The sequence below is a fragment of the Sinohyriopsis cumingii genome, chromosome 17 (assembly GCF_028554795.1).
Source record: "Sinohyriopsis cumingii isolate HCF-2022 chromosome 17, ASM2855479v2, whole genome shotgun sequence".
Classification (NCBI taxonomy): Eukaryota; Metazoa; Mollusca; class Bivalvia; order Unionida; family Unionidae; genus Sinohyriopsis; species Sinohyriopsis cumingii.
The window spans coordinates 54264761-54283581 of NC_142977.1; the positions used below are offsets into that span (position 1 = coordinate 54264761).

An 18821-nucleotide genomic window follows, 5' to 3' on the forward strand; every position below is an offset into this window, starting at 1 on the left:
ACCAGGCTGAATCGGCCTCCATAACATCTCAAGAAGAAAATTATCTTTAAAATTTTTGAAACAAAATTGGCGTCTTATCACGTTTTATATATCCCTAATTGTTTTTTGGCAAACGAATTCGCCCTTATCAAATTTAAAGGGGCCCGGAGTGCCCTAGTGGTCAAAAGCGATCTCCGTTACAGATCACTGCCATCTCACCTCTGCGTGGGTTCGAGTCTCGGAATCGGCCAATGTGGTTACGTGAGAAATCTTGCCAGTAGCTTCTCGAGGGTCGGTGGTTCTTTCCGGGGATTTCCCGGGTTCTTCCTCCACCATTAATACTGGCCTCCATGTATAGCCTATCGTGTGCTGAAAATCAAATGTAAATATTGCAACACGTCCTATTCCTTTAGGTTTAAAAAAAAATATAATTAGGAAATCACATTTTCTTTATTAACATCTGTCGGAATTAAATAAGTTAAAATTTGGCGTGGAACTGCATAATATCTTTTTGTCCACTGATATAATATATAAATATTTAACGATTTAATAATACCAGTGTTATCAAGTTGGTGGCCTTGGCAGCAAACCTGGACGTCTGATTAGCACCATTTTAATTTAGGACCAACTAGACATCATAAGAAGTCTCCTGGTGAAACCCTCGTCTTGATATGCCTCTCATTAAGAGGGATTAGTACAGTCATTCTATTAGGACCAGCTAGACATTGGGATGAATGTGTATGCAAAAGTTTCATGACCATCCTTAGTTCAGCGATAACAAAGTCCTGCTCTCGGGCTCGGCCAATGTGGATATGTGAGAAAGCTTGCCGGTAGCTTCTCGTGGGTCGGTGGTTCTTTCCGGGGTTTTCCCTGGTTCTTCCTCCACCATTAATACCGGCCGCCATGTATAGCCTATCTTGTGCTGAAAAATGGCGTCAAACCCCATAACAACAACAACAACAACAAACTCCTGCTAATATATATGGGAGAGTAAAAATAAGCCTTATGTTGCCTTTTGAAAGTTAATTCCCTTAGACCTGCTCTTTCTACCAGTAATGGCGCGTCAAATTAACGGTGTTATTATAACAACGCTGATCCATGTTGGTATCCTTTTATGATTTATAATTAGTAATTATAACTTACAAGTTAAGCTTCTTACTTATCTGTCATGGTGCCCCAGATCGAAGTTAATTATGCACGACTAATTACATTTGCATTTACATGAGATTTTCTTCATCTGTCCCCAGTCTTTGTGACCCTTCCAACTCAGTTCAAATCATACCAGATAGCATGGCGGGGCGTCAGTTTGAATGGTGATAACAATGAATGTGAAGTACACATTAACAAATTACGGGACATTAAACCAGGCTCACGGCTAGACTTTTAGAAAAGGTGCATACATAACATGAGAAAAATCCAGATTTAAAACCCATTATATGGTTCTTGCGTGACAACACCTTACCTGAGAATAGAATACTTGCCCGAAAGGTAGCGACTATGACCCCAGATTATCAACTTATACATGTTATATCGCCTGCATATATGGTCGCCAGGGTCAAACGGAAGGCGACACGTGTAAGAGAACAGCGCTACAGCCTTCATTAAATCATAAAGTAATGCAATGGTGTCATGATGACGTAAGTGCTGGACATCGTAGATTCCACAAAACATGCTGAAAAATGCAAGATGGGTTCGGCTGGATTGGCATTTTTGAGGACATGTGCTTTGTTGACTGAATGATTGATTGTTTAAAATCAGTGTGTGGTATTTTAAAATCAGATGGCTGTAGAGATAAGGCCATTTTAGCAGCACGGTTTGCTTTATCATACCTTTAATACCGACATGGCTGGGTTTTGTTGTTGTTGAGTTTAATTATAGTGGCGTGCGCACAGTCGTGCATGTGCCACTTTTTTTTCTGACTGCACCGCAGCCTGCTAGTTGTTCCTGGGAAAGGGAATGGTGCCACCTCCCCCAGGCTTTTATGGGTTCAAGGAACCCTGATAGTTTGGCCTCAATCTGTGGGTCCATAAAGGCCCCTTACAGTTGAATGGTTGGCTGTCATTATTGGGAAGGAGAGCTCGGGAATGGTCCTGGCTGCTGCACATCGCTGGTTTCTTGTTGCATTTGCCAATGTTTTTTTTGTGTTTTTTTTTTTTTCTTTTTTTTTTTTTTTTTTCTTAAAATGTTCTAACAAGGGTGTGTGTTCTATGCTGTTTATATAGGTTGTTAGTAGAAATCATGTATGAAGAGAGATTTTCAAGGTTATTATGGCATTACTAGTCAAGGTGTTTAGGGTGTGCTTCCTACGTTATATTATTTATAAGTTTTAAATATTGCCTCTTCAAGTTATTTATTTATTAATATTTTTAGAGATTGAATGTTATTTATACTTTATTTAGCAAGAGACCGGAGTCCTAGCCGATTACACGATTCGTTAAGGACATTTAGGACCGGAGTCCTAGCTGATTACTCGGTTCGTTAAGGACATATAGGACATCCGATTTAGCGGTTACCTTAGTCTTTGATAGGTGCTTCGTAAGTGAATTATTTATTAATATTTTTATAAAATTGAATGATATGTTATGGGTTTTTATGTGCGGGCTTCTAAATTTACTTAGCTAGTTACTGGGTCTTTTGGTTTTGTGGGGACAGTAATTATATTTTGTTCCTAAGTCCTGCTGAGTCTATGAATTTATGTATATTTTTATATGCTGATTGTTTATTTTTATTAGAGTCCATAAGTAACTCTGGGTATGTGTGTGGTGATCCAAACTCTTTTTGGATTTTTATAAATATTTTCCTAGCGGGTTGATATTTTGGGCATATATTGAATACGTGGTGTAGATCGTCGCTGGTGTGGCAGTTAAAGCAGTTAATCGTTGCTGGTTTGGGTCCTAAAAACTTTCTAAAACTGCTTGCTGGTTTAGTTTTTCCAGTTATTATCCTGTTTATGGTTTTCTGTTCTAAATAGGTACCCTTAGGTAGCTGTATGTTCCTATCTATGTTTTTTTTTTTTTGGGGGGGGGGTTCATTGTGCTTTTTACCTTTTGTGGAGGAGTTCCAAAAGTCTTGCCATTTTTGGTCTATATGTGTTTGTGCGAAGCTTAGTGCTTCTGTAGAGCTATAGTTAAGATTGATAGAGTTTTGATCTCCTAGTTTGGTTTGTGCAACTTTGTCTGCTGTTTCGTTGCCAGAGATTCCAATGTGCGACAGTATCCACATGAGCTCGACTAATTGATGTGCTGTGGTGATATCGTCGATTAATTGGCATGCTCTGTCGAGGAATTGACCTTACGCCAGAAGGTAGATCACTCCGCCTACCGTACACGTGAATTGACAACATCTTAACCTCTGACATTCTGTGAAAATGGCGGGCGTGATAACATTATAAGATATACCAGACGATGTTGGTGAGCAGTATTTGCCTTATGAAACAACACTGAGACAGAGACAGAAAGCGAGAGCATTTATCCATCGCTTGCACTTCTCTAAGTTACGTCGGTATGCGGAGAACTCGCCCCCACGTATCTGGAGAAGTCGCCCCAGAGTGGTTGGAGAAGTCATCCCAAAACTTGTCACCCAAATAACCTTTTTATAACAGAATTAAGTCATCTTTTACGTGATTCATATATATGTGTATATATATATATATATATATATATATATATATATATATATATATATATATATATATATATATATATATATATATATTATTGATATACAATAGCCGAGTCGATATCGACACAAGCAGCTTGTCGGAGGAAAATGGCGGACGTAAACAGTGCCTGGAGGTGTATATAATAGCGCTCGCTGATTGGTCAATCGAGCACAATGATTGACAACTGCCGATAGGTCAATTGTTCCCTGGAGTCTGTATTGCGATTTTGGATCGATTTGATAACGCCTAGGGAATCGCTTATAATGACTGCTTTAGGTATTAGGTTGCCTTTGATCTATTGTAGTGATTCAAGTATAGCCCAGAATTCAGTGGTGTAAATGGTATCACGGTACCAATTGTTTTTCCATATACCTCAATGCTAATGTTTTGTGAAATAAATATACTTTCTGTCCTACTTGGGCATGCATGTCACACGCTGTCATATAGAACAATGCTAGATTGTCAATTTGACAATGACATAACCAGGTACTCCATTGCATTTAAGAGAGATAACTCTACTGGAACTAGACAGGGGTAAGAGTTATCTAGTCACAACAAGCACATTTTCAGTCATGTGTACCATATTTTAAAAAAATCATAAAAAATACAAAATATGATCTAGATAGAAATTAACACAAACTCACATGTTGCCAAGAGGCTCAACTTTTTTTTAAGCCAAACAGAAAGTACAAGTCTTACATAATGCACCAATCACAGCTAGTTTTGTTCTTTAATTCTGAATACAATGTTCCATACACCTTAAGCTCCGCCCACCTGGACTTGCGCAATTGGTACCGTTATACCTATAGCAAACCTTAATTTTTCCAATAATCTGTGAAATAGTTCGGGACTGTATAAGTAACAAATATACTTAGTCTCACTTGTGAAAAACAATTTGATGAGGTACTAACCTATGTCTTATATGAATGTGTATAGAAATGTCATTGAGCTGTTTGAACTATTGTTTTCATACTTTTGCTTCACCATCAAAATCATCTTTTGAAATAAAATGAATTCTTTCAACTATGAGTTGTATCTTATTCATATCAGCAATTATTGAACTTCACATAGGTGATATGGGATAAATCACATTATATCATATTATGTAATAACTAGGTCAAAGGTCAATGTACCAAATAGTATGCACCTGTCCTACTTCAAAATGTACAATTCACCTAAAAGAAAGGAATTTATATTTGTTTGGTAGGTGCAGAACTTAACATCAGAGACAGGTGGACATGACCCAATCTTATTATAAAGTATAAGCTTTGACCACTTTACACTATCTACAGATACAAGAGGTCACTAACCACCAGTCCTCACACAAAGGTCCACCTACCCATCCTCTTTGTAACACAAATAGTAAGCTTTCCTCCTTTGTAATGTGAATAAAATTGTTTCAATAAGCCAGTCAGTCACCAAATATAGTAAATCGCAGCTTCTAAGTGGTTATGTTTGGATTGGGAGGTGAAATTAGGGGAATAAAATACAGAAAAATGCCAAATATAAACACTAAGTATAGCACATCAAATGGAGTTAAAAACAGGAGGAAAGTGTTTATCTAAAAGGGAGAGGTAGCTTATGATAAAGGAATTAAAGGTGGCAAAATCAGCAATGCGAAAAATGAGAAGTGAAAGTTTGATGACCTTACCTTGGACAAATATATGGGGCAGGGCCCAACAGGTCCAAGGACAGCCCAAAGGCAACTGTGCTATAACATCCCTTACAGGACCCAAATTTCAAGTGAAGTTGTGTTCATTTCCATCTAATATAAAAGGGTGAATAATTTAGATAATATTGATACATATAAAGTATATTTCTTCTACATAAGAATTTAATAATAATTGTCATAAGATAGAGAGAAACTTATCTCAGAGCCAAGCAGAACATACCTTATCAGTTTTTAAACTTGTAAACTTTACTGTGAGAAATTATCAAATTGCTTCTACTTACATTTGCATCAAGATTGAGGGCTAATATAATACTTCACAAATCTTCTCTTTATTTTCATAATCAGTCACTGAAAATGTGAGATTTTATTTCCTTGAAATGTTATGACTGGTGTAAGGGAGATAACTGAATGATATACATAAGGTGTGGTAACCTTGAATACATTATCCATGTAATATAGATGAGTTCATCAACAACCTGTATTAACTTCATTGCAATTAAATTATCTCAAAATACATTACTGACAAAGTGAGAACCTAACATTTAGACTCTTATGTTTAGTGGAGACCTCAAGAGTCATGTAATTTTAATTTCTAAGATGACGCAGCTCTTTCATATCACATAGTTCATATTTTCTACAATGCCGGCATGTAGAGTGCAGCCTTCCATAACCATGCAGATATCATCTCATGCCAATTTGGATTCTTGCGATGGGATGCAAAGTTTCAAGAACAGTGTGGATTTGAATGGAATGAATACGCACTGTGTGACTAAAATGGTTATCATTCTGTAATGTTGGACCAAACATGGAAATTCCACAGGAGCAGCTTGACAGAAAGAAATAGGATTAATTGAAAGTCAATAGTAGATTATAATTGGGCTTATACAAGTGCCAATGGGAAATGCTGACTTAAGGAAACTGTTCTTGTTTGTTGGTATTCACTGCTACTTCAACAAAAGGGAATGCAAGAGAACTGAACTAACTACATGAACAATTTCAAAGCAGGAGAGTGTAAAAAAAAAAAGGGACAATTAGAGCATGACAATTCAAATCAAAATGGGAAGGAATACCAAATCCTTAATAAATTACCTAAAAATTACTCATGCCAGAACATCCCACATGGTACAAGTGATCTATCTACAAGTGTACTTAGAATGTTCTCTATCCTGGTTTATGGCATGCCTTACAAGAACAAGATAGTTGTTTTTGTACACATGATTTTTCATCTTTTGCAGGTACAATAGCCAATATTTGGCCAAAATCAACTATATTATGTTTACATAACTTATTTTGTTGCATGCATTCCAATCTAGGAGGTAACAGCACATACATAAAGGCATCAGGTAACACAAGTCTATATCTATCATAGCTATAGTTATCAAAAGTCCCCATCCAAAGCCATCTTGTGCTATTTTCTAAAGATTTCATACATTTTATTCTTAAAGAACTTTCAATATTTGACCAAAAGTGTTCAGCATACATTTGTTTTCCTACATCAAACTAGTATAGTTCATAAATGCCGCCCACATGTATGCGTTTCTATGGAAACACTGTGAGGCTATTCTTTCCTTTAGGTATCACGGTACCAATTGTTTTTCCATATACCTCAATGCTAATGTTTTGTGAAATAAATATACTTTCTGTCCTACTTGGGCATGCATGTCACACGCTGTCATATAGAACAATGCTAGATTGTCAATTTGACAATGACATAACCAGGTACTCCATTGCATTTAAGAGAGATAACTCTACTGGAACTAGACAGGGGTAAGAGTTATCTAGTCACAACAAGCACATTTTCAGTCATGTGTACCATATTTTAAAAAAATCATAAAAAATACAAAATATGATCTAGATAGAAATTAACACAAACTCACATGTTGCCAAGAGGCTCAACTTTTTTTTAAGCCAAACAGAAAGTACAAGTCTTACATAATGCACCAATCACAGCTAGTTTTGTTCTTTAATTCTGAATACAATGTTCCATACACCTTAAGCTCCGCCCACCTGGACTTGCGCAATTGGTACCGTTATACCAAATGGAGCAATAGTCAGGTAATCTGGATCCCGTTTGTATATTGAATTCAGGGATGACTATTACTGCTGCTGTTCTTGGTGGGTTGTTTGATTTTTTATCCATCTGTATATATTTTAACATAGTCCGGGTATTTTTGGTTCATTTCGTTTACCAGTACAGATTTTAGTAAGTTTTCTTGTCCTTCTTTATTGCTCAATTTGGTAACTTCAATGTTAATCCTTGGTGGTTTTTGTAACCATGGTGATTTGTTCTGGTCTGTATTGTTTTGTACCTGTTTTGTTTTAGTAGAGGTATCTTTTCTCTTAGTTCAAGGATTACTTTCCCACTTGGTATGGTGGGTATGATTTTGGGTTTGAAGACAACTTTACAACATGGCTGGGTAACCAACAGGATACTATTGAGAGCTCGGTATATTTTATGAGAATATTGGTCGGCAATGGGTTTTTCCAACTTCCTATTGTGTAATACATAGACATTTGGATAAAATTTTGTATAGACTGTGCCAGGAAGAAGGCCCTCCCTCAAGGGCTTGAAGCCAGCACCATTACTCTATATACATGTTGATGGACATTTCGACCGAGTGATCACGGCAACAGATGAAGTGCTGTCTTTTACAGACTATCTGACGAAGTATATAGAGGCACGTGTTGTGAAGAATACCCGATGCAAACACAACCGTTTTGTTGCCATATCGACAGCCAGTGCTTTCTATTAGAATGTAACGTCGCCCTCTTAGTAAGAGGGGTGGTTAATTGGATTCGGCTGACGTGATCTAGAGGATGACCTCCCTCGATAATATGGGAGTGAAAAAAGAATATAATTTGAACAGAGTACTGAGCAACAATATTGGGAAGAAATAAAGCAACACGAGCCTCTTTTAGACAAGAAAAATAACAAATTTAATCAAAACAAATTAAATGTGGCAATTCCAATTCAATCGAAAGTATGTCTACAGAATTTAATTGCAGTGTCCAGTTTGGGTTTATTCCATCATAATAACGAGTGGTGAAAAGAGCTCAATGTCCACAAGCAATTTGCATCACCTTCCTCTCTTGAGCGTGCGTGTATCAAAGTCATCATATTTCCACGACTTCCTATTATCTACCCTTCATCCTTCCTGGACTTCCTAGTGCTTTATTCTGACCTCGTCCTTTATTGTCTCGGACTTCAGTCTTCGTAATGTTTCGTCTCTCTCCCAGAAAGCTGTTCCTTAAAGGAAACAAATACCTCTAAATCTCTGTATGTACCACCTTCTACAAGTTCATAAAGTTCTCTCTTTGTTACTCAGAAGCATACTAGGCATCCACATACTGCGTAAATTCTGACTTAAACGGTAGAACATTACCCTCGATTTACAGCGACAGGTCATAAATTACCACCTGAGCGTCTATCGAACATTACCATATTCTTTTACCTATGCTACATATTCGATTACTATCGCATAAAATTCTCAAATTCTCACAGCAATCTCTAACCTACAAGATTATTTAAACATTACAAAATCAAATATAACTAGGTAATTATGGTTAATTCACGATAACCAGAATCATTCTAACAGACCAAAGGAAATCATTTCATATAACCCTACGAAATCCTACACATTTGAAATTTTTGTTCGCATGCAATCAGTTCAACCAATAAACTAATAACTAAAATTAAAAAGGTAAATTTGCATAACAACTCTAGCTTCAACACATTTCCATGAAATTGAATAAAATAAATTGCATACAAACTCTAGCATCGACACTTTTCCATGAAATTGAATAAACGATACATAATATGGAGCCTAGTAATAACAAACACACTTGCATAAACAATTGCGTACCTTAATGATGTTCTCTTTCAAAACGTGTGCGTCCTAGCTCTAAACGCTGTCTTCTCTCACAAGACAGCCACCTGGTCCCTTTCTTGTTTAACGAGGAAAGCATTATTCTCTTTAGGCTTCCCCCGGAGCCAAAACTACTCCTCTCTCAGGAAATTAAGACTAAAGAATTTCGATTAAGGTCGTCACTTTAAATTCACGTTACTTTTAAAGTGTACGCCTTAATTTGCTCTGCCAATCGTAGGCAGCGGTTCCTATATTTTCCCCCAAGATAATATTTTTTTCCGTCACATTTGGGCAGCATATAATCTGTGAACTACGGAGTATATCAATTTCCCTTTCAAAATGATAATCCTATCAAGCGGTTATGGTTGGTAGCTCAAATGTTTACATTCCAGGACAGCGTAGCAATGCCCTTATCAAATCTCACTCAGTCATAAATTCTAGCCTTTCAAGTTTTAACACTGACCGGGGGGGGGGGGAAGAAGAAAGGTCGAAGTGACTCTTCGCAAAGACTTTTCTGGCTTAAATTCGATAACATTTTAATGCTCAATGCATTCAACTTTACGGTTCAATACAATTCAAAATTCGACACTTCACACTGACCATGGGAACAAATTGTACGGGACGGCTGTTGGATGACATATATGCATTAGTAAATATCCAAAAGTTGTTTATTGTTGATTAAAATTTCGAGGTCCTATCTACCGTTTTCGACTATAAAACGAGCGATATATCAACGTTTCAGTTACCAATTTTGATCGCTTTTTTCTTCAAATGTTAAGAAATAGGGATCTTTTGTTGTTGTTGTTGTTGTTGTATTTACTGGTTTAAGAAAATGGGATCCACACCTGACCCCGCGTTATAAGCGGGTTTCGCGAGTTATCGAGGGAGTGCCGTAGGTCGACAAGTCACGATATGATTAATGTCATTTTGAAGTCTTCTTACTACATGAATCACGACCATGATTTTCACACTCCATTACCTACTTGCTTTATTGAAAAAGTTTTATTATTAACACATTAACCCCTGGAGCATTTTGTCAGTTTCGCCTGAAAATCGAGGAGGAAACACATTTTGAAAGCTATTTCTGAATAGACTCGAAAACACTAAATCCCCGGTGATCTTTCAATAATATACTGCCTAGTTGTATTAGGAACATCGTTTTTCATTGACTATAAGACTCGCGCATGAGCAGAAGGGTAAAAATTGGATTTTTTTTTTTTTATGTGCTAAACGGAGCCATTATTTTTGTATGGAGATCACTTTTATTCCAAATGCCCATCTTATCATACTTTATGCAAATGCTCATCTGTCTGTTTGCAGTTCATACCGGTTTGCCTTAGATCTGAGACCAAAAAGTCTAAATTCCGGACACAAAATCGGATTCCGACCACGGGCGAATTTTGGGTATAAAAAGGTCGGGTCCAAAAAATGAGTTTTTTTATCTGTATTTTGTAGTGCAACTAGATATTCCAGATTATTTGGTATCATTGTAGAGCTACATCTGTCTACCTTTCTACAGTACCATCCACTTTAGTGTATCATGCATGACCATGACGCTACAGAGCTCGGCAGTAGGCTACTACCTCTTGCCCCGTTAAGTCGTCGCAAGGGCTTAATGTGTTAAATTTAAGTTTTTATGTTAAAGTGATAAATTTACATTTACTGATGCAATATATAAAACCTTTTGAATGTGTTCTTCAGTGTTTTTTTGGTAATATATTAACATAACAATGTAATTGTTTTTGTACACTGTGTGGGGGTAGATAAGCATAAGAAAGAGGGTTTTAGCAATACCTTGAATATGTGCCTATGAGTAATACAGTAACAAGATAATAATAATAATAATAGAACTTTAAACATTGGTATAGCAATTAGACTCGAAGGGCGAAAAAAGCATTACTAGTGTACATTTAGCTGTCATAGCGAATTTTTAAATCATCTTTTTTGTTGTTGTTCATATCCATTTTCATGATGTATTTGTCCTATTTAATCGGGGTATTTTTTCCAATTACACCATCTAAATGTGCGTCAAAACCACTCTTTCATATGCGTAATGTATAATTTGATAAAGAGACCCGACATCTGTTTCTAGCATGCATATTCTGTAACCGTGTTTGCACATCAATTAAGGAAACAAACCATACCGCCAATTGCTACATTCTTATCAACATCACCCATTCCTATACAACATAACAGCTCTAAGAAGCAAACCAAACTTTCAATTGCTAAATCATTGTCAACACTACCATTCCTGCCTACGTGATGTATGTTTTTGTTATTATTTTTTTTGTATTATTATGAATGCTACAAGTTTACAGAATTAAAAGTTTTAAAGTGTAACTTATGTCCCACACGCTCATCATAACAATACAGATCTGAATTGTGACTTTTGGTCCTACGTTTTGCCCAATGTGTTTTTGTGACTTTTTGTCCTGTGACTCTCTGTCCGTTTACCATAAATTGTTACACCTGTGGAGTGGCCCACATTTCATAATTGTGGGAACATCACCAGTAAACTTATCAGTTAGAGTTGCGACAATAAACGAACTAAACAAAGTGTACGCGCAAATCGAATAAAACATTATTGACCGTGATGCCTTTCCTCCGGATCCTGTATTGGTTGCAGAGGCACGGAGTGACAAAACAAAATCACTATGACAGTGATAGTAAGATTCAAGATAATCATGAAGGTCCAGAAATGGTGGATAAATCTGAAACATTGTATATGAATGTTAGAGCCGAGAGATCAGAAAGGAGAAAGAAAGAAAAAAAAATACTTTGTCTGGTACAAAACTAATGCAAAGGACACTGAGTATGTAGAACTAGACGGTTCAGTCTCAACTTATCCGAGCCTTTGGGGAAAAATACATTCGCCGCAAAGGTAGTGATAATATAAAGAAATCGTTTTGACCCAGTATTTAACTTATACACACATGGAATTAATTCAGAAGTTACCCGAATACATGAATTAATAATTATATATAACTTAGTTTAATATGTTATTTTGTCTACAATAATCTGTGTTAGTATTTATTTACTATTGATTGCTGTGCTCTCTTGTACCACTCAACTTCTAAATAAATTAATGAAATTCCGAACAATTGTTTTTAATTATTGCGGTGATACATCTACGCTAGCCAAGGTTCCTAAATATAAATATCTGTAAATAGGTTAACATATCGGAACCTAGGCTCGCGAAGATCACGTGCAAACTGTCAAAATTTTCAAAGTTAACAAAGATAGTTGGAAAGAGAAAGGTTTACAAAAATTTACGCAGAAATTTGGAATGAAAAAGAAAGAAAAAAAAATGTATTATTATGTGTACAACGACTGAGGCCAGACATTATTTTTTTGTCTCTTTAGAAAGGAAGAAATGTAACGGTGTCCCTGCCCTAATGGTGGCCACGGTATCCCAGACCCAGACCGATTATGACGCTAATGGGAGGAGGAGCATGATATGAGACGAGAAGGCAAGCTCGCTAAGGCTTGGGCAGTAGAGTTTAGGTTAGACGAGGAAGAAAAAAATGTCCGCGAACAGTACGTTTTCATTATATTTGCTCATATTTAAATACTTCCCTATACCAAATGTAAACAAAGCGCTCAAAATTTATCCAATCTGTTTTGTACAAATCGGCTCTCAACATTCTCAAACTATTTTTTATACCAGAGATAGACAAAATAAAAATAAAAATGAACAAAAGATTTCTTGGTAACTAGCTTTATGCTGGATAGCGTTTAAATGTTTGTTGTTGTTCTTTTAATATTTTCCTCGATAAGGTAATTATATCTAGGGTGGTATAGTTAAATATGAGTAGTGAAGTGGGATACCCTACGGACAATGGAAATTCCAGTCAAAACACCTCTGGGACACTCTACGGACAAGGGAAATTTAACATGGCGAAAAATCGTGGGACAATCTACGGACAAGGGGAATTTAACATGGGAATAAATCGTGGGACAATCTACGGACAAGGGGAATTTAACATGGGAATAAATCGTGGGACAATCTACGGACAAGGGGAATTTAACATGGGAATAAATCGTGGGACACTCTACGGACAAGGGGAATTTAACATGGGATTTTTTAAAAAAAATTTTTTTAAAAAAAGGGGTAGGCAATTCAAAGACTATCTCTTTTCGAGAAATATGGCTGGCCCTGAAAAGGGCCTTTGGGTTTTCTTCTTCTTCTAATTTCTTCTTTTCCTCCACCAAGTTCTTATTTTATCTCCTACACTCTTCTTCTCTTTCTTTTTTTTCTTCTCCTCCTCTTCTTTCTTCTTCTCTTCCTCCTCTTCTTTCTTCCTCTTTTCATTTTCTTCTTCTTTTTCAATTTTTTCATTCCATTCTCTCATCCTTATCCTTTCCTCTTCATCCTCCTTTTCCTCCTTTATTTCTTTTAACAGATCACTGATGATTACCTTCATTTTTCGTAAATTGTTTATCTCCATCTTCACTCTATGGGGACTATATGAGTAGTGATCCTCGTTTAGGTTAACCAACATTTGCTCAAACATTCCTAAATTGTCCATGACGTTTTGCAATTTTTCCATTTTGTTAAGGTGGTTTGAAGCCATCTTCTTTTTATTCTTTGCAGAATGGTTTGAACCACGAATACTGTGGGTTCTTATACAAAAAGCGCGGACGTGATGGAAAACATCCCCTAAAACATAAAATTGATCTTACCTAGATCATAACCTAACAACGTGCGGACGTGAAGGAAAACATCCCCACTTTTCTCATTTCATATAATCAAACCCAAACTATACTCTCCACATACGCTAAGAAACAATAAAGAAACCCATAATCTACTATTCACACCAACCTACTTCATTAGTTACAAACACAAACACACAAACACATACACTTCCACTATTAATAAAGAGTTAGTGTTTATTTTCACACTACTCTACCTACTCACATTGGCAAATTAATAGTTATTTCTTTTCTAGAGTATTGGGTAGCCCTGAAAAGGGCTGTTTTGTTTGGAACTTCATGGGCACCTGGTTAATGGTGGCACCTTCCAGGCCTGGCGCCACATACACATCTTATCCCCCAGTTACTTTTTACCTTTTGGGGGGAGAGAGCAGAGGCAGGATATGTTGCTTCAGAATCCCAATTTTCACTCTCTGGGATTTTGAAATTTCTTCTCTCCTTTTCCTTCTCCTCTTCTTTGTTTCTTCTTTCCTCTTTATATCTTCTTTCTTCTTCTTCTTTGTTTCTTCTTTCCTCCTCTCTTATCCTTCCCTCCTCGACAATGGCTTCCGCGGCCAGTTCATTTAATATGCGCCTGGCATATTCCAGATGCACATGAAGCTCCAACAGTTTCTCCAGTCTCGTGTTCATTTTTGGTGTTGATCAATCAACAAGGGTAGCTGGACTGCCTAACGAGTTTCAATTTATACTGAAAGCGCGGACGTGAAGGAAAACATCCCCCTAAAACATAAAATTCATCTTACCTAGATCATGACCAAGTAAAACAACGCGAGGACCTAAAAGAAACACTTACTCATTTTTTATGCTACCCATCACTATTGTAAAATTTTTATAAATCACTTCAATAGACTATCCACATACGCAAAGCAATTCAATCTAACCCAAAATATATACCTCTAACAGCCAAAAAAACTAACATCATTTTAATCTACTATCCACACCAACCTTTTTTACCACTTACAAACACACAAACACATACACTTCCACTATTAATAAAGAGTTAGTGTTTATATTCACACTACTCTACCTACACACATTGGCAAATATATCGTTATTTCTTTTCTAGAGTATTGTGTAGCCCTGAAAAGGGCTGTTTTTTTTGTTTTTGCTATGGCATTCTTTTTTAGTTTCTAAGAATGCGATGTCCTCTGAGGATAGACTTTCTGGCGATAGGTCTGCTTCTTCGGAAAGAGAAGAAGAACTCTTTGGTGTCGATACGACAATCGACAAAGCCTCTGTCAGCTTCAGGTTGTTGCTGCTGTTGCTGTTGTTGCTGCTGTTGCTGCTGTTTCTGAAGTCTGTACTTCTCTGTCCATTCTTCTTTCTCCCTGTTCATTTCTTCTCTGAAAAGCTCTTCTATCAGGTCTTCAGTGATTTTTAACATTCTCACATTCTCTATTTCTTCTGGCTTCGGTATCAGACTGTGTCTGACCCTATGCAAATTCACGTAGGCTTCGTTGAGCTTAGCTAGTTTGGAGCACATCTTCTTAGGAGGATGAGTCGACAATGGATGGCTAGACTGGGAACAACCCGGTTATTATAGTGAAAGCGCGGATGTGAAGGAAAACATCCCCCACACGGTTTTCGAACCGCAACGTTCATGAGAGGGATAGTAAGAAATGAAAGAGCATCAATCCAACATTCTTATAGCTGAACAAAAGACAAAGGCATTTTTTTTCTAAACACAACATTTTTTATTCAAAAATCACTTAACACTAAACAACAACATTTTTAACAATAATCCAACATGATAACATTAAACAATTTTTTTCTAATCACAAACATTTTTTTCTTCAAATACAATCTACTTTAAACAAGGCTGACAACGTTGTGAATGAAATTGTGATTTCCACTGTTGGAAATCATTAGGCCATTGATGGACACTACGTTTCCTAGCTTGAGACAAAAGATAAGCATAATGGTCACAAAACCATCGATCTACTTTCACATCGTTTCTAGCAGAAGAACGAGGATCAAAATGAGTCACTAAATGTTCTAAGGAATAGCCCAGGCTGCGATGATGCAGAAAATACACACAATATTGTCCACACACCAAGGAATCTGTGCCTTGTAATTTCACGTTATTGAATCGGGTGGTTTGAGCATTTCTTCTCATAAAGTCGATGATATCGTTTTCCAAAGGGGGCAATCCATACGAATCGAAATATTCCACACATCCTTCTTGAGGAAAGTAGACGGCTACCCAGTGGGTTCCTGGGAGATGACTGTCGTCCGTGTTGATCACGTAAGCTTGATGGTCTTTAGGTTTGCGATGAGGGAGTTCATCTTTAGCACAGACGACAGGATTCCAAGAAGCCGTATATGAACTGTGGTTCAAAAGGTAATAAAGTTCCCAGGTATCCATTGATTTGTGTGTGTTTTTTTCTTCTTCTTCTTCTTCACAGGTAATAATACGTCGTCAATTCGATCCTGACTTTTTGCTTGAAAATGTCTGACGAATAAACGGTTATTCGTTCTGTTTCCTCACTCTGATTCAGGAGAGCTTCGATACGATGGATCTCTTGAGTGGTTAATGGTGGACAAGAATGTTCACGCAAGTCTTTATACCACTGGTGCAACACGTCTTTGTTCGAGATGAGACTCCAAGCTTCGTCCAGATACTCGTCCAATTTTTCTTCTTGACTCAACATCAGGCATTTATCGTGTTGAATTTGACTGGGATGATCGTTTTGACATCCATAGCAATTTTTCTTGATCAATTCCGTCATTTTGTCGACCAAGTGTTTGGCAAAACAGGAGACTAAATGGGCTTCTTGTTCTGGCCATCTCGATTTCATCATGATCACTTCTTCTTTTTCCACGGTCTCCTCACATTCCATTTTTAAAGTTTCTCCACTAGGTAAAGAGGGATAACAGTCTTCCATAGCTTCTAATAATCTAGAATGACTTCTCTCAAACTGTTGATTTCTATGGTATTGTCAAATTCTGCATACAGGATGACGTTCACTGTTGCTGGTAGTTCTTTTGCAAACTGAAGTTCCACACGAATCTGGCCAGATTTTATAGGGTGGAAATGTCCCTCGTCGCTGCCTTGGTCTGGAGTGAAATCGAAAGCCCACAAAGCATAGCCTTTTGCATAATCTTCATACTCAATGCCGTGACTGGTGTTGGTTCCTAACTGGCCGGTGGCTTCGTACAGGGACAAGTACGATCTCAAGTAATTTTTGTTGGCAAAGTCGGGTTCGAAAGGTCGGGTACACAAGGTCTTGCCATCCCGACTGACTTCGATTTTCTTCACGTTGAAGTGATGAAAGTGGAAAGGATTTTTAGCGATGGCTCCGTTGAAGGCTAAATTCTCGACCATACCAAGGATTAAACGCTTGGGTAGCTGTCCTTGAAACAGATGATCTTCGGTTATGGATTGCAGTCCACTGGGAATGGTGAACGTTTTCACTTCCACACGTCGTATGGGATACTTGGCGGTCGTTCTGCTCAATGTTTGACTGATGTCGTTACCCACTTTAGGTAACACTTCCACACGTCGTACGTAGAGCCTGGCTACCTCGATGTCAGTTTTGCAAGTGGTACTACCTATCAAATGGAAAGCGGCACTGCTACGATTCAGTCTCAGGCGAACATTCACCCCGTTTAGCAAATATTTCTCTTGCAACCACATGTCCAAATGCAAACGATCCATCAGTTCTAAACTTTTGTTTTCTATGATTCTCTTTCTTCGTTCTATAAATCCCTCATTGTTTTCTTTGGCTTTTGCATCAGTTTCGAAATTTTCAAACTGCTCTGCTTCGTCAGCTTCCCATAGCACACAGGCATTGAGATGAGTGTTCTTGGCGTCTATTCCGTACGTCAAGAGATTTTCCAGGTACGCTCGATAAGGGTAAGTATCCATGCTGCTGCTGACCAGTTTGTTGTTCAAGTACAAGTCCACTCCGCTAAACAAGGAATGCATGAAATTGTTGACGGGAGCTATTACCTCATCGCCATCTAGGATCGTATTATCCTCATCGACAACTTTGACTTTCAGGTACAAGTAACTGCTATTCAGATCGATGTAATCTTCGGGCTGTCCTTTGATTTCAAACTCGATGGGAGCTGAGGCTGTCAATGAGGAGACGGGATGAAATTCCACCCATTGGGATTCTTGCATCGTCATCATGGTGGGGGGCATGGCAAACAGATCCAGTTCCGTCTTGGAACAAGCGCAAGACTCTCGGTGCATCATTTTTTGTTGTTGCTGTGTCTCAATAATCGAAAACGTCTAAGTCTCGAACCGTTCTTCTTTTTTTGGCCTTTCTCGCTTGAAGTCTGGTGAAAGGGTGTTTTCTTCTTCGTCGTCTCTTTCTGCCTTGTCCTTGCTGAATGCCTGACTCGGTAGCGTGCAGAGCATTTATAGGTGTGTCTCGTCGGCCCAGAATGTCTTTGCCCGTTTGTAGCAAGACATTTTTGCCTGCCCTCATGAAGGCTTCTTTAGGGTTTTGTTTGTCGATGATGACATTTTGGAGAAATTCTTTGCCTTGCGTTAGTGCCGCATCTTTCAAGGCGTGCAATCCGCGTGTCACCATCGGTTTCAAGACTGGGGCCACCGAACGAAAGGCCGATTTTAACATGTCTCCTAAGCCGTGTCCTCGCTGTCGAGCAACCCCTCGGTACACTGGATACATGACTTACTTACTTACGAGTCGTGAGAGAACCGTTTTCGAAAATGGAGTTTCACCGTGACTTTTCCTTTGGTGAATGGAATATTTTGTCCCAGATCTCCTTTTATAGCAATGTTGACCGTGTCCAAATAAGACTTGCTGACAGGCAAATAGTGAGGATGGACAAATTCGCGGTGGATGTGGTAAGTGTTTCCACCTTCCTCGTCAGTGACCGTGACAGAATTTACTTTGAAAGGAATGACACGCAGTAACGGTACGGAGGTGTGTCCCACCACGTTGTACTCCACCACATC

At 37.9% G+C, this 18821-nt stretch overlaps 1 protein-coding gene across 4 annotated transcripts in view; it reads right to left on the minus strand.

Moving 5' to 3' along the window:
* Positions 1-18821, minus strand: part of LOC149778773 (nucleoside hydrolase-like) — a 71635-nt gene that overhangs the window by 36179 nt on the left and 16635 nt on the right. Inside the window, exon 1 of one of the 4 annotated variants that reach the window (XM_089939528.1) lies at positions 1442-1580. The exons of 2 other annotated variants lie outside the window; for them this stretch is intronic. In XM_089939528.1, the coding sequence (XP_089795654.1) occupies positions 1442-1503 (62 nt within the window). In that variant the 5' untranslated portion in view covers positions 1504-1580. Of the gene's footprint in view, positions 1-1138; positions 1251-1441; positions 1581-18821 lie in introns of those variants that run through there. One more of the 4 variants, XM_089939530.1, reaches the window with a different exon arrangement.